The sequence below is a fragment of the Pollicipes pollicipes genome, unplaced genomic scaffold (assembly GCF_011947565.3).
Source record: "Pollicipes pollicipes isolate AB1234 unplaced genomic scaffold, Ppol_2.1 Scaffold_6138;HRSCAF=7277_pilon_pilon_pilon, whole genome shotgun sequence".
NCBI classification, from domain to species: domain Eukaryota; kingdom Metazoa; phylum Arthropoda; class Thecostraca; order Pollicipedomorpha; family Pollicipedidae; genus Pollicipes; species Pollicipes pollicipes.
The window spans coordinates 4,634,701-4,655,210 of NW_023596818.1; the positions used below are offsets into that span (position 1 = coordinate 4,634,701).

General features: G+C 53.0%; 1 protein-coding gene across 1 annotated transcript; it reads left to right on the forward strand.

Annotated features, from left to right (window-relative positions):
- The first annotated feature begins 9,649 nt into the window (after window positions 1-9,649).
- Window positions 9,650-19,485, forward strand: LOC119106091 (putative ATP-dependent RNA helicase DDX20). Its single transcript, XM_037229687.1, has 11 exons — window positions 9,650-9,775; window positions 11,956-12,176; window positions 13,031-13,210; window positions 13,862-13,951; window positions 14,400-14,511; window positions 15,285-15,398; window positions 15,929-16,096; window positions 16,631-16,856; window positions 17,659-17,841; window positions 18,703-18,881; window positions 19,359-19,485. The coding sequence occupies exons 2-11, from the start codon at window positions 11,963-11,965 to the stop codon at window positions 19,483-19,485; spliced, it is 1,593 nt and encodes a 530-aa protein (XP_037085582.1). The 5' UTR covers window positions 9,650-9,775; window positions 11,956-11,962.
- Window positions 19,486-20,510: the final 1,025 nt, after the last annotated feature.

Genomic DNA, 20,510 nt, shown 5'->3' on the forward strand with positions numbered 1-20,510 from the left:
TGCTTTTCATGTACTCTATTGCTCATGCCCGATGCCTCAGACATTCGTCTAATAAACAGGTTTGTTGGCTTAAACCCGAGGAAGGAATGCCTTTCATGAACTGTTTATTTTACACACATGTTCAGACGGAGCAATCGGAGTCGGCTTCCACGACATTGACTGTCGCCCTGCAGCATATTCCATGTAATGGTCTGTCCTGCTCAGAACTTCGCAGGCAAGTGACTGCGGAACTGAGATCGGGCACAGAGTCCACGCTGCTACGTATCTACAATGCATGAGGCCTGTTCTTCGACCAGTCGTTACGAAATGCAGTGTCTTGAGCTCCCATTAATTTCATGAAAGGTGTGTCAGTCACGCTACGCCGGGCCGTCCCTGAGCTCTGTTGCCGCAGGGGATCCCGCGCGCCGGCTCCGAGGCGGCTCAAGCCGGGCTTATTTCAGCACCGCCGCCTGGCTGAGCCGACCTTGGTCCGCGTTCGACCGTTGACACAGAGGCTTCCCATTCCTGACCGGCATAAGATCTGACGTGTTCAGGGGCGATTTGTCGCGTGCCTGCAGACTGGTCGGTCGTCGGCTCTTCCGAAGTTATGCTGACGGGGCGGGGTGCACCATGCGACTCTGGCTCAGTTGATTGGTAAAGGTCCGACAGTGAATTTAGAGTAACGGCTTCATCAACTTCCAACTGCAACAAACACCGCTGTGCCTTGCCGCTTTGCATTATGGCCATGGGAAAAGGGCGGGTACATGTGTGTGTGTGTGTGTGTGTGTGTGTGAGTGTGTGTGTGTGTGTGTGTGTGTGTGTGTGTGTGTGTGTGTGTGTGTGTGTGTGTGTGTGTGTGTGTGTGTGTGTGTGTGTGTGTGTGTGTGTGTGTGTGTGTGTGTGTGTGTGTGTGTGTGTGTGTGTGTGTGTGTGTGTGTGTGTGTGTGTGTGTGTGTGTGTGTGTGTGTGTGTGTGTGTGTGTGTGTGTGTGTGTGTGTGTGTGTGTGTGTGTGTGTGTGTGTGTGTGTGTGTGTGTGTGTGTGTGTGTGTGTGTGTGTGTGTGTGTGTGTGTGTGTGTGTGTGTGTGTGTGTGTGTGTGTGTGTGTGTGTGTGTGTGTGTGTGTTAAGATGTTAACGTCTCCGCCCACCTTTTCAAGGTAGGGGGAGAGCAACGCTAGCTGGCCCAATGACTTTTTAGATTTGGTTTGTATTTAGCTTGCCTTTATGTTATCATAAGCACGCGAACCAAATTATTCAGTTCACAAGCCCCAAAACCGTGCTGGAGACAATCGCTAAATAGTAGCATATTATTCTACCATGTCCGGTGAGTGGGGATATTCTGGGGCAAACTATCCAGGTAAAAGCAATTATTTTGATGCTTTTTGTGTGACTAATGCATAAGTTCTTGGCATTTTTTGCAACTCCAGAAGAACATAAGGCGCTTCGAGCAATGCTTGACTGAACAGTTGATTGCATGCCAATATCTATATTTTAATATAAAATCAAGCCAAAATAAACAACGAGCTTTTGGCCACCACCAGCTTTTGGCGGTGGCGGCCGTCTCTGACGGGCAGCCGGTCCAGCGCGGGGGCTGCCAACGGCGGGCCAGTGTATGGCTCAGTCAAGGAGTATCCAAAGGATCTTACGTCCGCGGCTCGGTTTTTACAGGAGAAATCCCGGTTTTGTGGCATTTGTCGCCTTGTTTTTTGGCAGACCGTTGTCAAAACTTTCAGGTTTGTTCTGCCTTAAGTGTTGTGACAAAAGCTCGCATCCGAAAGATAGTGGCCAGAATATCGGCTTATCAAAAACCTGGGTTTTGTGGATGGATTCTAGTTCAAAATTCTGACCAGTCTGTGCCGGGACTCTTTTTTGACAAGCAAACTGTGCAGGCGGATGCCCACCAATCTACTAAATGCAGACGAAGGGCCCAAAATGCCGCCCTGCTTATGTTACTTTGCCTTCTCAGCGAAAGCAATGCTGAGACGGATGAATTTGTTTACCCTGGGTAATCTTGTTAGCCGGATGGTATGGAAAGCCAGATAGACAAATTGTGCACTAATAAAAAACCTGCAGTTGTATATATAGCATCGCAACAGGACATTTACCTATCTCTCAAATGCGTTATGGTGGATTAAGAGGGGGCAAGGTCCTCCATTTTCACCCCCCCCCCCCTCTCGCCCCTCACGCCCCCAGTCGCCCAGGCTTGCCTGTCAGGAAAAGGTTCAAAGTATGTCCCAAGCCTGCCCTCTGTTTTTGAAACGTCATTACGCCTACGCTGTGTGCATGATATTTTTAGATGAAGTCACAATCTTAGCATATGCTTTCCAAGATCACAGTAAAGAAAACTCCAGTTAAAACTGTTCCGAAACGAGCTACCTCGATCTCCCACTTGGATTCCCACCACTCCTCTTTTATGTTGAGTCCCTATATTCGTCCTTGACCCCGTGCCCTTGGCGTGGTTAAATTTTCCATGTGCAAATAGTTCTGCCTTGACCTAAAGCGCCGCTTGTGAATCAACCATACGTTATACGCATCACTTCAAAGGTCCCGAATCGCCCGTGGCCACGTGGATAGGTCTGTGACCGGGCTCTCACCAGCGTCTGGTGTTCGCGCGCAATCGCCTCACGTGGTTTGGTCACGCCTGAGCCCCTCCGATCAGCTGTGCCGACGTGACGAGGGCGCGACTGGCTCCGCAGGTGGCGACAGCTCGTCCAGCGAGCTGCACCTGGTGCCGTTCAGTCCCGAGCCCGCGGACGGACCCGGCCGCCAGCCGTCCGACACCCAGCTGCCGCTGCGGAACGTGTCCTTCGACCTGATAGCGCAGGAGGGGGCGGGCGGCTCGCAGTCGGTCCCCGACTCCGACGCGGCCCAGGAGGACTCTCTCGTCCTCCCTGGGGAGGACGGAGAGGACGCCGTCCTCGCCGCCGATGAGCTCGCCGCGCTGCGGGAGGCGTCGGATGCTGCCGGGGAGTCGTCGGCGGTTGGGGAGGAGGCGTTGGCTGTTGGTGAAGAGGCGCCGCCTGTTGGGGGAGAGGCTGCTTCCTCGGAGAGTCGGCCGAAGGATCAAGAAACGACAGCTGAGGCGGAGGCTCAGGAAACGACGGCGGAGGCGGAGACGTCCAAGGCTACCGAAAAGGATGGCGGCGGCACCGGAGGTGAATGAGATATACGAGAGGCCGCTTAGAGGCAGGGTGGGGTGCCAGGATTCCACAAAGAACGGAAGACCCTGAGATTCTTCAACGTGGCAAGAGATGCTATGTCATTTTGTATTACTTTCATAGAGTCATAGGCCATTAAGACGAGCGTTCGAAACTGAAAATGCTTCGCAGTTTTGCATTCAATGTAGCGCGCAATACGCAATTTTGAAATCCACTGGAACTCGTCAGCTCGGATGACTAGGAGCATGTTTCATTACCCGCGATGTGTAATTGTAAGTGTTTGAATTTACAAATAAAATTGTGCCCACGAGGTACTGAATCAAAGTATCAACACAACATGAGGCACAAACTCTGATGGATGTTGTTCTGAGGCCTAAACTTATGCGCTGATTATGGTCATGTGCTTTGCATTTCATTATGGCGTGAAGCCTTGTGCGCATGAAAAAAGACAAAACTGTTGCTTACCACCCCGGGAATTTAGATCTCCTCGCTGTTCTGCTTTTGCGCGGTCTTACAGGTAAGTGACGAATCATCAGCATATTCGCTGCTAACTAGGTTCATAACATAGATATTGAGCCACGTCCACTATCATACTGAGCAATAGTCATGATGTTTTGAGACAGTGTTTCCGCGTGTGTGCCAACACCGCAGAATCATGATTTATGCATGTTGGTTACTGGTCTATTGCTTGAAGAAGAAATATATCTTTACGTTATGTGTGTGTGGTTTCACACCATGCGATTATGAAATTTAAAGTCAGCGGTAGAATTTCATGACGAAGCTGCATGAAGACGTGCGGTACAAGTCGCAGTGCTTCAGTGCGGGCAAATTTGGCGTTTGTATTGATGGAAGGCGCAGATCCAGTCATGTTTGTTGTGAAAACAAGTTTTTACTAATCATATCAACACGTACAGCCTATGCAAGTTCTTTCGAATAGTTTTAAAGCCTGTGACAAGTGGCGTTGCCAGCCTATTTTACGTAACGTCGAAATTTTTTAATGTTGTTTTTACCGAATGGTATTCGAGGTGCCAATTGCTGCGGCTTGTGTGGATAAATATATTATAAAAAAATAGTTGCTGATATCAAGGACGCGGGTACAGCCTTGGCAAGAGGGGGTGGGGGGTGGGGGGAGCACAGGGTTGGCAAAGGACCTACTAAATATAAAAGCTCCTCCAAAAATAGCCAGACATGGCCCACTTATCAAAGGGAGTATTCCACATTTGTATGGGGTGTTGAACTGAAATAGCAATTTTGGAAATGATTCGACGCAGGTTGCATCTCTGTCTCTATTAAGACGTATCCGGTTCTGAGCTACACGCCCTTAAAGATGCGCGGACTGTTAAAAGTTGCCCAGGCATCCATGACGCCATAATAGCCATCACTTAAATCCTGTCATTCCACCGATCATGCGGCGTTCAAGGCCAAGGCCATAATGCTGTCGCGTCGTTCAATCTGGCGTTCGTGACCACGATTTTCAGTGTAACAGCCGTCAGTTGGCCCTCAACCTATGTTTTGCATGCTATGCAAGACTCAAAACGGGTTGGTTACTTGGATTACAGCCCTTTCGACCAGTAATGATCGTTTGAGGGTTTTGGAATGAAGGAGAATAAATGATGGTGCGGCAAGACCACATGCTCCATTCAATTCCCGGGAAATGGAACAACTACAAGCGAGTGCTGTTACACAAACGTTCCCACCACACAATCGGGCAATGACATGCTGCTCTGCTGGAGCAAATGTACTAAATAGATAAAATTTTGTCGTCTAGGTTTTTTTATCGTCTAGAAATTGGTTCTCTATAAATTGTACTGTCTATGTTCTTTGTCATTGTCATTTTTCCACCTAAAGAAATACAAATAGTTATAACTGGGCGTATTTCATCATCCTTGATTCTTGCTTTAATATGTTTAGATGTAAGCATTCTTGTTAATGAGATGCACAGTTTTCTGTGTTTTTTTTATAACTTTTGCCTTCTTTAACTTGAAGAGAAGCTGGAAGCTACCCCAATATAGATTCCGTTTGAATTTTGAAGTAAAAAAACTAATAAATCAGGCGTTATACAAATATCTGAAATAAATCAGTGGCGCTCCTCAATTGATGAATGTTTAGTGGGCTCTGCATGCATCGATAGCACTCAAGAGCTTTTCCAGAATTTTTATTTGGGCCCTACCGAGATTTGGAGGATCCCGTGAACACATATTGTAGATCAAGATGGGTCGAAAATTTGTATGAACATAGCCAACCTCTGCTTGTTTTTTAAATTTGCCACGTCAGCTAGAACCGATCAGTGAAAAAATGCATGTACCACAGTTCTGAACATGCTCGCTCGCAAACCTCAGCAACAGGAGGCTTGAAGACCGGCGTTGCAGTCTCCAGAGGCCGCGCAGCGTCGTACCCGCGGCTAACACTAAGTGCGGAACGTTGGCCGACGGGCCAATGCAAATTGTGACGCGTCTGAAAAAGTAGCTTTGAAAATTGTGACGTATCTGAAAAAGTAGCTTTGAAAACATTAGGGCATCAATTCGTACGTTCAGGAGGTAGTCCGAGCGTTTATTTTACCTTTGCAATTTTTAGATTGATATTAAGAACGGCTTAACTTTTACAGCACCACGAAGTCTTGCTAGAACCAGGTGGTGGAACTGAAAAAGTAATCTGTTTTTCGTGTTGTTCTAGCTCTTAACCTGTAAACAACTACAACTGCAATCAGGCCCTTCAACCTTCCTGTCGGGCCTACTCGAACACAGCCTTAGGGCGACTCGAGGCCTTTGCCGACACACGACCCTTGTTAATCACTTTAAGCCCCTGGGCGACACAGAGGATCACTCACTGACTTGGGAGCCCTGACCAATGTAAATCGCGGACCCCGGCCTTCCTCTAGTTTGGGAAATTGACCCTTAGGCCCAAGCAATCTCGGAGCCCCCTGTTCCGTACCAGAGGCGTCTGCCGCCGGCCCGCCGGCATTGAGTGATGCGCTGACCGGTGGCCGACCAAATATAATCGATGCCAGAATCGAAAGAGTGTGATTTATCGGCAACTGATTGCTCTATGGCACCGTTACCGGATGCACACCATCGCTCTCCTGGGAAGCGATTATAGGCCATTTTTCCGGGCTTGACAGTTCTGGCAATCACGCTGTGGGCAGGACAGCTGTTTAAAGGGAGGGTCTCACATTTGAAGATATTGATACAAGCATCAGATATGACGAAACATGCTCACTTATGAGTATTAAAAGGTAGTGGTGTACTTTTAACTGGAAAATACTGCTCTAGACAGCACAATTCTCTGTGTCGTAAATATGCTCCTCAACGCGTCATGGTTTGATTACGTCATCGTACCTTTCACAGCTTTGATTGAGAGCCAATGGACGCCCGTTGCATCTGGAAATCGCTCTCACGAGCGCCAGATATGAACGCCTCGACATTTTTTTTTATTGGCCTTGATCACCGCATGGCTTATGTCATTGCAGGATTTGAATGACGTCATTGTGGCGTCATAAATGCCAAGGTAGCTTTGAAATACTCTCCCTGATAAACCTTCTCCATTTTAGCGGGCGTGTGCTGTGTGCGTGACATCGTGCGCCGCAACATCGGCGCACAAGCAGAAGTAGTTAAGAATTTACATGGTATCTTTGCAAATCGCCGTTTCGGCTGGTCCGCCAGAAACCAGTGATGTGCTGGCGGGTTGTCGACCGTATAAAATAGATTCCCTCGTCGGGGACATGCGTTGTCCTGCCACCTAGCCGCATGCCATCTAACCATCCAGCTTCTGGCGTCCAGCCCTATGGTCCTGTACCAGCTCTACGGCATGCACAAAGTCGCAGTCTTCGCGCACGATCAAACATATGCTTTCCTGACCGTCCCACACTCGTGCCATCATGCTACCGGCTGGCCGGTCACATATATCTATGTGCTGTCAAAAGGTGCTTTGACTAGAATAGGTCATGTTATCCTGTTAGTAGTTAACCTCGCCGGCCTATTGTGCTCCCATAGTAAAATCGTGTGAGGATGCTGCATTCTCCGCGCGCTGTTAGATGTATTTAAAATCAGACGCCGTATCTTTCCAAATCGGCGCTGCAGCCGGCACTACAGCAGTAATACGCTGTCTGTGGATCGACCGAATGAAATTGGAACCAGATTCTGACGAGTGCAGTGTACTGGCAGTCGATTGTCCTATATCAGCTATCAAATGCGCACAGTCCCACTCTCTGCGGGCGATTATAGTTTGTTCCTGGATGTCTTATTCTGCTTAAGGGCAGGACTGATGCAACTTAACACCATCCTACAAGAGTTGAGGAGAATAAGAAAGGTGATGCCGGCCGATGAGCAATTTACTTGCTAGCTGTTAGTTCTATCACAATTGCATCGTACGCGCATGGTTGCATCATCCGTGCACGATAAGAAATATTTCAAATTGGATGTTGTGTCTTTCTAAATATCCCAAGCGATATGTCGCCAGAATGGGGTAATTTCTGGGACAGCGTTACCTAAGGCCCTCAATTCGACGTCGAATGAAGGTCTCAACTGTATCGCGGCGTGACCTGGCTTTCGTCGGCTGCGTGGCGGCGCGCGGCTCCGGGAACCCCAGAGCTTTATGTTGGCGGGGGTAGGGAAACGGGGTGCACGAGGCGGCCGGAGGACAGCGAATGGTGTCTGTTGTGCGACTGGGATGACTATGATGCTTGCTATCAACGAGGAAACCCTTAAGCTTCTGGTTAATTGGCCAGGGGCGTGGTTTCGCTAGATGAGTTGGGGCGAGGGGCCGGCTGGTGGCAGGGGAAATGACGTAACGTGTATTCAAAACGCATGCGTTTTCTCGGGTGTGGCCCCTGGGCTGAGCTGGTGAACAGTTAACAGAGCCAGGAGTCCATGCTCCCACAAGTACATCGTGTTTGCAAGGCTGCTCCCTCCGTGCACGAGGAAAAGTATTTTGAATTAGGCATTGTATCTTTGATAATCGCACCTGCGGGCGGCTCGCCAGCATTGACTGACATGCTGTTTGGGGGTCGGCGAATAAAATGGATTGCCTCATCGGAGTGTGTAAAACCTGTAGATGATAGCCGTACACCAGATCCATCCAAAGCACACAGTCGCACTCTACACACGCTATTATAAATATTTTTCTCGCGGACGCGGCATTCTGACCATCTAGATACGGGAAGCCGGCCGCATTTAGCTAAGCGTCGTGGGGGGTTCACTGAAACTAGTCATTTTACCAGATGACCAAGTTACCTGATCGGCCGAGAGTGCTCCAACAATTGCGCACGCGCGCGCATGGTTGTGTGGCATGGCCGGGCGGCCGCAGCCTGGTGCGTTGCGGGCTGCCTATGTGTCAGGGCTCCCGGCCGGCTCGTGCCCTCGGGCACCGCCGGGTCGGGACACAGGAGCTGGCGAACGGCGGAGCGAGCGGAGACTGTGTGTTACGGCGGCCCGCGTGGACGGAGCAGGACATTAATATAGTTTCACCGTGAGCGAGGGTGTGGTTGGCCACGGCTACAGCTGCACCCTCCGCGCGGTAGTAAATGTGTTTAAAATTGGATGCCGTATCTTTGGAATTACCGCTGCGGCCGGACATTCAGCTTGAGTGACACGATATGGTATCGGAGGAATGAAACCGAAACCAGAATCCGAGGAATGTGTTGTACCGGGATATGACTGTTTTACACTATTGCTATGGAAAGCATGCAGTTGCAGTTTTCGCGTCCAATTATAAGTGTTTTTCGAAGGCCGCCGTATTTTGGTCTTCACGCAACTGGCAGGTGGGACACTTTTAGCACTCCTATGTTAGGGGGTGATCCGAGCAAAAAAGGTCCTCTTGGTCGATGAGCGATTGACCTTCCCAGCAGACAGCATTCGCACAAGCGCATTGCGTGCGCATGGTTGCACACTGTGCCTCAGCAAATGTATTTCAAATTGGACAAAGTATCTTTAAAAATCTCACCTGGCGCTTCGGAACCATAGGGGGCACATGACCCCCGCTCTGCAGGGACTACTACTAGGCAGGGACATGAGATCTAGGGGGCTCGGGGGCGGTGGTATCTCCTAAAAACTTTCTGGAAATTTAGAATTAGTCCCATGGTTGTTGACTAGAACGAAGTAACCAAAATGGTAGTCGGCCCTTCGACGTGGTAGCAATATTCCACTGCCCCTGGACCAAAGTGATTCATTATATTTAACAGACCCATGGTTCTTGTTTGGACAATCGAACAAAGAAATCGTCGAGTGCCCTGAAAGACGTTTCGTCTCTCATTTCCTTTTCAGTTAGCACAAATATTTTCATGCACAGAGCCTTAATCAACCACGCCTTGACAAGAGGGTAGGACGGTTCTGAGCTCTAATTGTCAGTGCCACCTAGTGGTCACAAAAACTCTAGATGAGTATAATTTAAAAGCTTCTTGGGAACGTTAATACCTTTCAAAGTGACGCCTTTGAGACGATTCTGGCTGGCGCGCCCGAACGTTGCGCGGACCGCGCTGACATGTAACTCCCAGGCTTCACGCACGAGGAGGACGAAACGCATGGGGGTAGTGCTCGCGCGTCAGCTCTTACTAGTGCCGCGGGTTGTTGCGGTGGCACGCTCGGGCTGTGATTGCTGGTTGTGAACGATTTTTTCAGACGTCCAAGTAGGCAGTAAATAAGACGGTATGTGGAGCATTTCATTTTTCATTCATGGCCCCTAACTGACATGTTCGTTTTGTAGTGTGGGATATTGCGTTAACCATTGAGGTAAAGCTGTGTATTGCTATTCTTTTGCTGACACATGATAATTTGATGGCTTTGCCCTCATCGATTTAGCAACATATGAGACAAAGAGGAATAGTTGTTTATTTTTGGCACAAATGACTGCCAGTAATATAATAAATCAGCCCATGAGTGCAATGCACACATTTAAGTACATGAGCTTTAAGTCATACACATATGTTGCCATCAACTTTTTTTCTCATGATGCAAGAACACATTGTACATTAGTTAACAATCCAAGACATGAAGGAGCAATAATTTTAAACAGGGTCATATTTAGGAGATCCATCATTTTATCTTCAAAACAAGATTATGATAACAATGGCAGATTTTCATCTGTAACACTGGTGTAGGTGTACTTTCCTACCTAATGTTAGAAAAAATCATTGCACACCATTTGTCGTGTTTAAGGCGGCACATATCGTAAATAATCTCAAAACAGGTAGAATCATGCTCCTACCTTCAAGTTTCAATAACTTCGATGGCGGGCTCCCGAGCGCCGCGCGCACCGCACCGCCTGGACTCCCCAGCGCCGTTTCTGCGTTGCCGTTCGTAAATACAATATTTCTGCTTACCAAGAACTCTACAAAATGTACGGGACCAAGGTAAACCATTCGTCGTGTTTAAGGCGGAACATATCGTAAATAAATTCAAAACAGATAGAATCATGCTCCTACCCTCGAATTTTAGTGAATACGATAGCGAGCTCCCGAGTGCCTTTATGGTTCTTGATGCTGCTTGATGCGCAGTAATATTGTGACCCGCGCAGTAATGGCGCCGGTGTCGCGGGTGCTGTGTGTGTGCGACGCTCGGGAGCTCGTCATCGTAATTATAAAAAATTGAAGGCAAGATCATGAATCTACCTGTTTTGTAATTATTTACGATATGTCCTGCCTTAAACACGACGAATGGTTTACTTTGGTCCGGTACATTTTGTAGAGTTCTTGGTAAGCAGAAATATTGTATTTACGCAACGGCAACGCAGAAACGGCGCTGGGGAGTCCAGGCGGTGCGGTGCGCGCGGCGCTCGGGGGCCCGCCATCTAAGTTATTGAAATTCGAAGGTAGGAGCATGATTCTACCTGTTTTGAGATTATTTACAATATGTCCTGCCTTAAACACGGCGAATGGTGTACAATGATTTTTTCTAACATTAGGTAGGAAAGTACACCCTGACCGTAACACTGACGGCATGATGCTCATTTATCGAGGCTGTCCCAGTGAATCATGGCAGCAGGTGTTTGCTTTTTCTCAGTGTAGCTAACTTTTGGATACCGATTGTATGGGTCTAAGTAGCTAAATATGATGTTGCGATATGATAGAAATGTTATGTTGCAGCAATATGATGCTGCACTTCTCATTAGTTGATGTCTGTATCTTGAGCAGTATCTGAAGTTTATTATGATGCTGCTCAAATAAAGCAGCCATCAATAGAAGAAATCATCAAAAAAGAATCTTGTTATTCATCAACATAAATTGGGATCAAATGATGAGATACATATTTGGGGGGTTAGCTTTTTTGTTCCTCAGCTTTGGCCTCTCAAATTGTTGACGTGAATAAATGCACCTGTGATGCACATGACTGAAATTTGGTGTCCTGCATTTTTAGCTGAGACTGCCCAAAGTTGAAGTTAAACAGTTACATTTTTCTGTTTGCATTAGAATTTGAACAGTTTTGGATGATATGATAACACCAAAAGGCATTCATCTTGATTTGCCCTGGCTTTTGTGATGCACACTTTGCCAGCAGCTAAGCAAGGCCGCCACCCACACATTAGTGTGACCAGTGGTATAATGATACTCAAGTGGGATGTGACACACCTTCCTTAAAGAAAAGTTGTAATATTGCCTTTGTATGCAACATTTCATTAACATCCTACTCTAGATATGCAGCAGTGCTTAGGAATAAACAAGGCAAACCAAAAATGGAAATAAACAAAGCTTCCCCAATCCAGGCATCTAACACTGTGCCAGTTCTGACCTTCTGACCTGACCTTCTGACCTGACCTTCTGACCTGACCTTCTGACCTGACCTTCAACACTGGTGGTGAGCCACGACCGTGACCGCCTCTCTCCCGCCAGCGCCGCGATGCCGGCCGGCGCCGCCGCCGGTGGCGACACCTCGCGGCCGGCGCACCGCCTGGCGGCCAAGGAGCGCACGGCGGACGTGCGTGTCTCGGAGGACGTGACGTTCGCCGGTCTGCTGCTGTCGGAGCCGGTGCTGCTTGGTCTGCAGCAGGCCGGCTTCGAGCGGCCGTCGCCCATCCAGCTGCGCGCCATCCCGCTCGGTCGCTGCGGCGTCGGTTAGTGTCGGGATGAGGGGGGGGGGGGGGGGGGGGGAAGGGCGACTTCGAGCGGCCGTCTCCCATTCAGCTGCGCGCCATCCCGATCGGTCGTTGCGGCGTCGGTTAGTGGCGGGAAGGGGGAGTGCGGCCGGCTGGGCGGTCAGCATGGGAGAGTGGAAAGTCTGCACCAGGCAGAGGTGATGTTATAAAGGGCTGAAGCACTGACTTGGAGTGCGCGATGGCGGTGGGGTGTGATGTGGACGAATGGGAGAGGAGAGGGGTGTTGTAAGATTATATATTGTTGGCAGGGCAGAATTGTTCGTAAATGCAGCGTCCTTTTATGACATGAAAACAGGCTATCTGTGCTGTGTGAGCAACATTAACATGCCGTCACAACCCTGTGTATGTTACAACTTTGCAGTGTGCAATACAACTGCGCGATACAGCTGTTACCCACTGACATCGAACCGGTTGTTTATGATAAGAAGGTCACAAGTTAATGGGTGCACAAGTCTGAGTTAATTTGAGTTGTTTTTTGTTATTTAAATTTACTTTTTGTGTACATGACCATTACCAAAATATGTTTTCGTGTTTGATTAGTTCACTCAGCATGGTCTAGTGCTGCGCAACCTGAATCATTGCCCTCTGAACTGACAAGCATTCGCCCACCACCTGAAGTTCATGTGCCCCGTATTCTTTGGGACGGTCTGCTCTAGCCTGGCAGCATCACACATTGCAAGTAATGTTTTGGTGTAATGTGTGCTTTTGAATGTGAGAGCCTGCGCTCATGTGTTGCCTTTGTTTTCTTTATTACACCCCGGCGGTCGCGGCGTCTGACACTGCCCCGCCCCCTGCCCCTCCCGACGCCGCAGATCTGATCGTGCAGGCCAAGTCGGGCACGGGCAAGACGTGCGTGCTGGCGGTGCTGGCGCTGGAGCTGCTGGCGGCGGCGGCGCCGTCCGGCCGCTGCCAGGCGCTGGTGCTGGCGCCCACGCGCGAGGTGGCCGTCCAGGTGGCGCAGGTTGTGGCCGCCATCGGGTCGCACGTGCCGGGTAGGTGGCGCCACCGGCGCACCGCAGCTCGGCCGCGCTGGGTTATGCGAGTTCCCTGAGGGGCTGGCTGTGGCGAAAAAGCCCGCGAGCTGACCCACGGGGGGGGGGGGGGGAGCTGCAATTTGAAGGTTGGAAGGCAGCTGCTCTGTGTGGTGTTAATTATGTGGTATTATCTTCTTATATTGGTTTTACCACACATATCAGAGATTTTCCCTGTTGGCACTGCCGCGGTGACCAATCTGGCCGTTTTGACTCATTTACTCAGAACTTTGATGCCGGGATAGTTCCTTTTGAACCTGTCGTCGTTCTTTTTGACCCCGTGATCCTGTCGTTCTCGCCCCATGATCCCGCCGTCTGGACTGTGCTGTCTTCCTGTTGCGCTCCATTGCCCTGCTGGTTTTGCTCGGCTATGTCCTGGCCCTGTTTGGGCTCCCCTGCTGTTCCGACACCGTTGCACATCTGCCTTGGCTCAATTCTCCGTCGTTTTTGCTCCGTTATCTCAGCGTCCATACTCTCTCCGCGCGCCGCTCGGACCGCGTCACTCCAACGTCCTGGCGCCGGCATGTCTCGTTCCCCACGTCGCCGTGCCGCCTTTGGCAACTCGTGCGAGCTTGTAACGTCTCCGCTTCAACCGTCCCCGTGTGTGTCCAGGTCTGGCGGTCCACACGCTCATTGGCGGACTGCCGCTCGCGCAGGACGTGGCCAATCTGCGCCGCTGCCAGGTCGCCGTGGGCACACCAGGTGGGTGCGACGTTAGAACTCGCCTGCCTTCTCCCCCTCCCTCCTCCCGTCACCGCCCTCAACAACCCCCCCCCCCCCCAACCCCGTTTGCTGGAACAGGTGATACGCTGGTCAGATAGCGTGGGGACTGACGTCGAGGACGCCGTGCATAGAACGGGGCTCCGGCCGGGGCGGCAACGGCTTTTCAACGCATTCAAGTGGGCTTCAAACGGTAGCTTATTATAGAGGCGTGTTTTTTTTCGGAAGTTGTAGGCACAGATATGCCTTACATGACTGCTTGCGGGCGTCGCATGCGAGAGTCATTCCGAGGACGTGTGTGCCTAAAACGTTGTCACTCAGATGACTAGTTTTGAACACTGGAGGGTGCTCCTTTGGACATCTACCATTGATAAGTCCCGGCCCCCCAGGGGCTCATGGATGGGAATGATATCCCGTCCCACCGCTGCAGGTCGCGTGCGTCAGCTGGTGGACAGCGAGGCGCTAAACACGGACGCCGTCCGCCTGTTCGTCATGGACGAAGCCGACAAGTTGATGGAGGACGCGTTCGTCGACGACATCAAGTGAGGCGCTGGCACTAGCGGAACGGACCCATTGATGTCCTGCCCACGCTTGGTTGGCTGGGAGACTGGGCAACTGGGACGTACTGGAGGCAATTATGTGAATGGTATGTGCCTGTTATGGCACCTGTTGTTTTTGTCTGATAGACATGCTCCTAGTCTTCTGGTGTTTCTTGTGCATATTGGATGTGTTGAAGTCTTTTTTGTCACGAAATCGCGCCTGGGGAACCATCTCTTACGGCATTTTCAACTCCATTTGGCACGCTCACACTGCATTATTTGATCGGGAGAACCCCAGTCCCCGCGGCAATTAACGCTGCCGCATTCGCACTGCTGAAGTAAACTAGATCGAGCTCAGATCGGACCTACAGAAGATCAGAGAACGCCACCTGAACATCCTGACTGCACTGAGCGCTGGAGCAGGCGTTGCTTGGTGCTGGTAGTGCCGTCCCCTATGCCCCAATCATTGTATCGGTCGCCAGGTTTCGGCCAGGCATGCGTGCGGGATATGCCGTCGGCTCGATTTTTAAGGTATAGGACTAGCGCGTTGTTAGATACATCTCATACATCCCTATACCTATCTTCAAGTGCATCCCTGTTGATCCCCATCCTTATCCCTAGATAGCATGCCTATACCTACCTATCTGGATCTGGCGACCGTCGACTCATCAAGTTGTCTCAGAGCGGTCTCATTTGCACAGAACGAAACAGGGTCATGCGTTGCCTCGTCGCCAAAAGTGCGTGGTCCAGCCGACCAGATTGTGCCACGCTTTCAGCTTCATCTACTCCACCCTGCCAGCCAGCAAGCAGATGGTTGCTCTGAGCGCCACCTACCCGGAGACGCTGGCCGACCTGCTGGCGCGGTACATGCGCACACCGACCTTCGTCAGGTCTGTGCTCTGAGTGCTCCTGAGTTCCCGGTTGGACTGAGTCGTGGGCTATCTTTTCGTCACCGCACGCACGATCCAATGTTCTGTACTGGCTGTTCATTGAGGTTTTCGACCGGCATAGGTTTCAGGAACTTACTGCTGATCAGTCTCATGATTTTTAAAGTTGTCGAATGGGCAATAGTTTTGTAGTTTTAATGTTCGCTGAGCGCCAGGGCGACATCAGCGCGAAAGTCGGTCGAGGGTCGAAGGCAACGATGTCGTTTACGAAGGTGGTACTGGAGTTGCAGGCCATCTTGGAACTGACAATATGTGCAATGATATTTGGTTTTGAGATATGGGGGTGTTAACGTGTCATTCATTTTATCTGTAGATATCTCGTAAAACGCCCTATCTTGTGAACCTTGTCGCTACTCTAGCTGGCTTCATGTCCGAATCTTCCTGTTTGATGTGTCACTGATGTCCGCCCTTCAAAACATACGAACCGTTTGGTGTGAGAAAGTCCAGACTAACCGTCGACGCTGGTTTGACAGACTCGGCAAGTCCTCATCCGCCCTGCTCGGCATCCGTCAGTACGTGCTGACCGTGCCATACCAGCCTTTGGTGCAGAAGCAGCTGAAGCTCAAGCTGGACGCGCTGGTGCACCTGCTTTCCACCGTCAGCTTCACCCAGTGTCTCGTCTTCTCCAACCACCAGACGAGGTGAAGGGAGATGCTTCACCTGGTGTTCGTGTGGAGCCCTCGCTGACCGATCAGGGATCTGCCAGCGATCTACTGCATGAGTTTGTCGGTTCACTAAGATAGCCCAAGGGCTGAGAGTAACGAATATTTTGATGTGTGGTGCGCCCGCGCACACTGGAACTTGCCGTGGGCAGCTTCGTCTCGTGTATGTTCTTGCTGTGGGTAGCTCCGTCTCGTGTATGTTCTTGCTGTGGGCAGCTTCGTCTCGTGTATGTTCATGTATCCCTTCCATGTCTGGATACGTAGAGCGGAGTGGCCCTCACATCCCTCTCCGACAGCGCGAGTCCCATAAGGCTCTTTTGCGGCCGGAGTTTTGGTTGTTGTTGTTGTTGTTGTTGAGTTGCGACCGGAGAGAGCGTTTTTCGTCCATGATGCAGAGACCTGGCCCGTGTTAAACCTTGGCACAGTGGATACGCGTGCACCAGAATCGCCGTCATCATCACGTCCTGCGTCTCCAATCCACGCTCTTCCAGCCTCGGTCCGCTGTCTCGACAGGGCGGAGACGCTGTCGACCCAGCTGACGGCGCGCGGCTGGCCGAGCACCCACCTCTCCTCGGCGCTGAGCCAGGAGCGCCGGCTGGAGGCGCTGGCCCGCCTCACCTCCCTCCGCTGCCGCGTGCTGGTCGCCACCGACCTCGGCGCGCGCGGCGTCGACAGCGAGCACGCCGACCTGGTCGTGCAGCTGGACGTGCCGTGGGACGGCGCCACGTACCTGCACCGCGTGGGCCGCGCCGGTCGGTACGGCAGTCGCGGCGCGGCCGTGGCGCTCGTGGCTGCCGGCGAGGAGGAGCGGCGGCTCGCCACCGTGGCCGAGGCGGCCGGCGTGGCGCCATTGCGGCTGCCGGAGAGCCTGCCGCACGATCTGAAGACGTGCACGACGGAGGGATGGGCGGAGTTCGTAGTGGAGGGTGAGGAACCGGCGGCAGGCGAGGAGGCGAAGGCGAACGCGACGAAGACGAAGGTCAATGGGCACACCAGGCCGGCGGCGGGCGACGCTGCGGGAAAGTCGCGAAGAACGCCCCCCACAGAGTCCAGTGGTGGACCTCCCGCTGACGCGCCTGACGCGGGCGGCGCCTCAGCGCACGCACCAACCCGCCCGGGCGGGCAGTCGCCAGACGAACGGAGTCCAACGGGGGGTGAGCAGGCGCCGGGGACGCGGCCGGCGCCGGAGGCGGACGAGGCGGCGCCGGCCGGCAGCAGCGGGCGGAAGATCCGCGTGGCGCGCCGCCGCCGCCCACCGCCGCCCGTGCCCGACCAGCGGGCGGAGGGGGGCGCGCCTCGAGGCGGCGGCGGACGGCTGGGAGCGTGCGGTGGCGGGGCGGGGGCGACGGACGCCCGGCCGGCCTCCCCCACAGCCGGAGCGCGCGCCGGAGGGCGACACAGGCGCGCCGCGGCGCGACCGCGCAGTGGCGGCAGACGATGAGGTCTCACGAGAGGAGGCTGTGTGTGAGGCGGCCGGGGCCGGCGGCCAACGGAAGTCTGAGGACCAGCAGGCGGGTGGTGATGTACCGCGACGCCGCCAGGACTGGGACACGCCGAGGCGCACGGGGCAAGCGGCCGGCGCGCGTGCGGACACGGCGGCGGACAGCGACAGCGGAGACAGCTTCTCGGCGCTGCTGGAGGCATACAAGCGAGATCAGGAGCGGCAGCGGGACGACTGGAGCTCCGGAGACGGAGATGGAGACGTGCGGGAGGGGCGGACGGGGGTGGGTAGCGACGATGGAGACGGAGACGGAGACGCTGGGGAGATGCGGGCGCACGGCGGGGCTGGAAATCAGACTGCTCCCCAGCTGGAAGGTGGGCGAGAGACACTGGATGCGAGTATAGAGGAGACGATGCACGTGGACGAGGCACGCTTGCGAGAGGTCGTGGGCAAACTAAATCCGCGCAGGGTGAATTCTCTGACTGAAGAGGATCTCGCCACACTGGCTGAGTACCTGAAGTTCAAGCAGGATGCTGACGCGAAACGTTACGGAAAGATAGTCGCTTCAATGCGCGAGCGCGGTGTCGGCAAAGTGCTTTCCCGATTCGGCGATAAGGTTGAGACTACGCTTACAGACATCATGGAGAGCTTCGCACTTCACATTACCGGTCCTGTCGCTGCCGTCAAAGCGACCAAGCGTGCCGCAGTGCCTCAGCACAGTAAAACCGAGTCGGAAGTAATTTCGGCTGGTCGTCACCCTGTCGTAACTGGACAAGCGGTCAGTGCTGACGTCAGAGCTCCGTCTGCCAGTGCTGGTGCTACCTCCCTGGCCCGACCGCTCGCTGCCGCTGCTGGTGGTGCTGGCGCGGCATCCGCCGGCACTGCCACCTGTGCGTCACCAAACGCGGATGGCGCCATCTGCGCTCCGCCTTCTGTCAGCGTCGTCCGCGGTGCTATTCCTAACAACGGCAAGAATGTGAGCGGCACCACCACCAAGGCAGGACCCGCGGTAGGTGGCGCCACCGGCGACGCCGATGCAGAGATTCGTCAGCTGGCGACCACGGAGGAGGAGGCGGCTTCATTCCAGCGCCAGCTGCGCCGCCAGGTGGCCGAGGAACGGCTGGCGCGCGCCGCCGCCCGCCAGGGGCCGCGCCCCGACTCGTCGAGCGGCGAGGTGTCGGACGACGAAGCCGAGGACGAGGACGAGGACGAGGACGAGGACGAGGAGGCTGGGGCTGTTCAGGGAACCGACGTGGCCCACGAGGGCGGAGCGGGTGACGCCTGGCGGGGTGAGGAGTGGGGGCCCTGCACGGGTCCGCCGCCGTGGGCCCCGGGCGGACCCCCACCGTGGGCCGGCGGCCCCCCGTCGGCGGGCGCGGGGCACCCGGGGAGCTGGGCCGGTGCGGGAGCGGGAGACTGGACGGGGCCGGGTCCCGCGAGCGGTGCGGGTCAATCACCCCCCTGGGCTGGGTACGGACCGCCAGGGAGCGGGTACCCGGATCCGAGGAGCGCTTATGTCGCTCAGGGACACACGGCGTATCCGAACCCGTGGTCGGGTTATGGCCCTTGGAGTCGGGGTGAGTACGCGAACCCCTGGGCTTGGCGCCGCCCTCCAGGGCCGGATGAAGACCAGTATTCGTGGGATGCGCACCATCCGGCATGGCACGCGTCGTATCCGAGGCCCTGGACTAGCCGTGGACCTGCGAGTCGTGCTCACTTCTGGAGCTACTCAACTGGATGTAACTCTTCGTACCCTGAGTATCAGCACGGTTGGGGCGGGCCTGGTGCCGCGTCGGACAGGGGATACCCTGCGCAGCGCGACGACATCTCGTGGGAGGCTCTCCTGAGGACGTGTTATGAGCGTCAGACCAGGTACATCAAGCACATGTCGCGGTTCTTCATGGACTACCACGGACGGCAGGGATAGGAAGTGAATGACATCCTCGTGGACATGTGCTGACGTCATGTTTGTGACAGCAATGTGATAATTTCAAGAGGATACATTTTTGGATAAAATGAGTTTGCGCTTCCGAAGCAGACCAATCGGAATTGTCGCCAAATCCGGGAACGACTTTCAAATTGTGACGGAAACCCTTCATCCGCCATAGCGGTGCGTGTTTGGTTAAACGCGGTGTTTGGCTCATCGTACGCAGCAGGTGTGCCGTGCGGGTATCCGCCCCAACCCCGGGTGTGTTCAGAGATTTAAGCTACTGATGTGTCGGGGATGCACAGCGCTGCCGCGTGTGGTTCGGAGGCCGCCACTGCCATTGTCTCACCCGGGGGAACATTTTGGGTGACAGACTATGGTGAAGCCGTCTTTCGACGCGCATGCGTCGTCTGAACCCACAGACTGACTTACAGGGCTTTTATCTCCGAGAAGTATTACTTGGGCTGGCTGTGTCTTTTTACACTGGGCTCTTCACAACAAATAACAAGAAAGGCAGATTTTCAACCCGGGCCATAACATGTGAGATTTCTCTGTTAAACTTAATCAGCACATAGCCATGCGAACAGAAACTTATCAAATCTATGAAACGGTTAACGCCCCTTTTCGGGGTGCAAGGGGCTGATGCAGGTTGATATTCAACTACACCATAAACTTGTCGCTTCGCTGCACCCAGAGGTATTACCACAGTGCTTTGATGACACTCATAACTAAATACGGCTTTGTAAGCAAATACGTGTTCTTTTGCAGTGGTAGATCATCGTATTGACATTTGTGACTGAAGATATTGCACCTCCTCATCTAATTCACTTATATGATCCATTGTTTGATAACGTAATTGTCATATATAGTGCAATCCGTTCGTGTAATTTATTGTATTTCTGACCTAATTCATATTCTATCTAGCTAAGTCACCCGCAGTCCGACCTCTGCAATTACATCCTTGGCTATCACCCTCTGACTAATAACTGCCAATCGGATGGGCGCCGCCGAGGTTTCAGACGGGG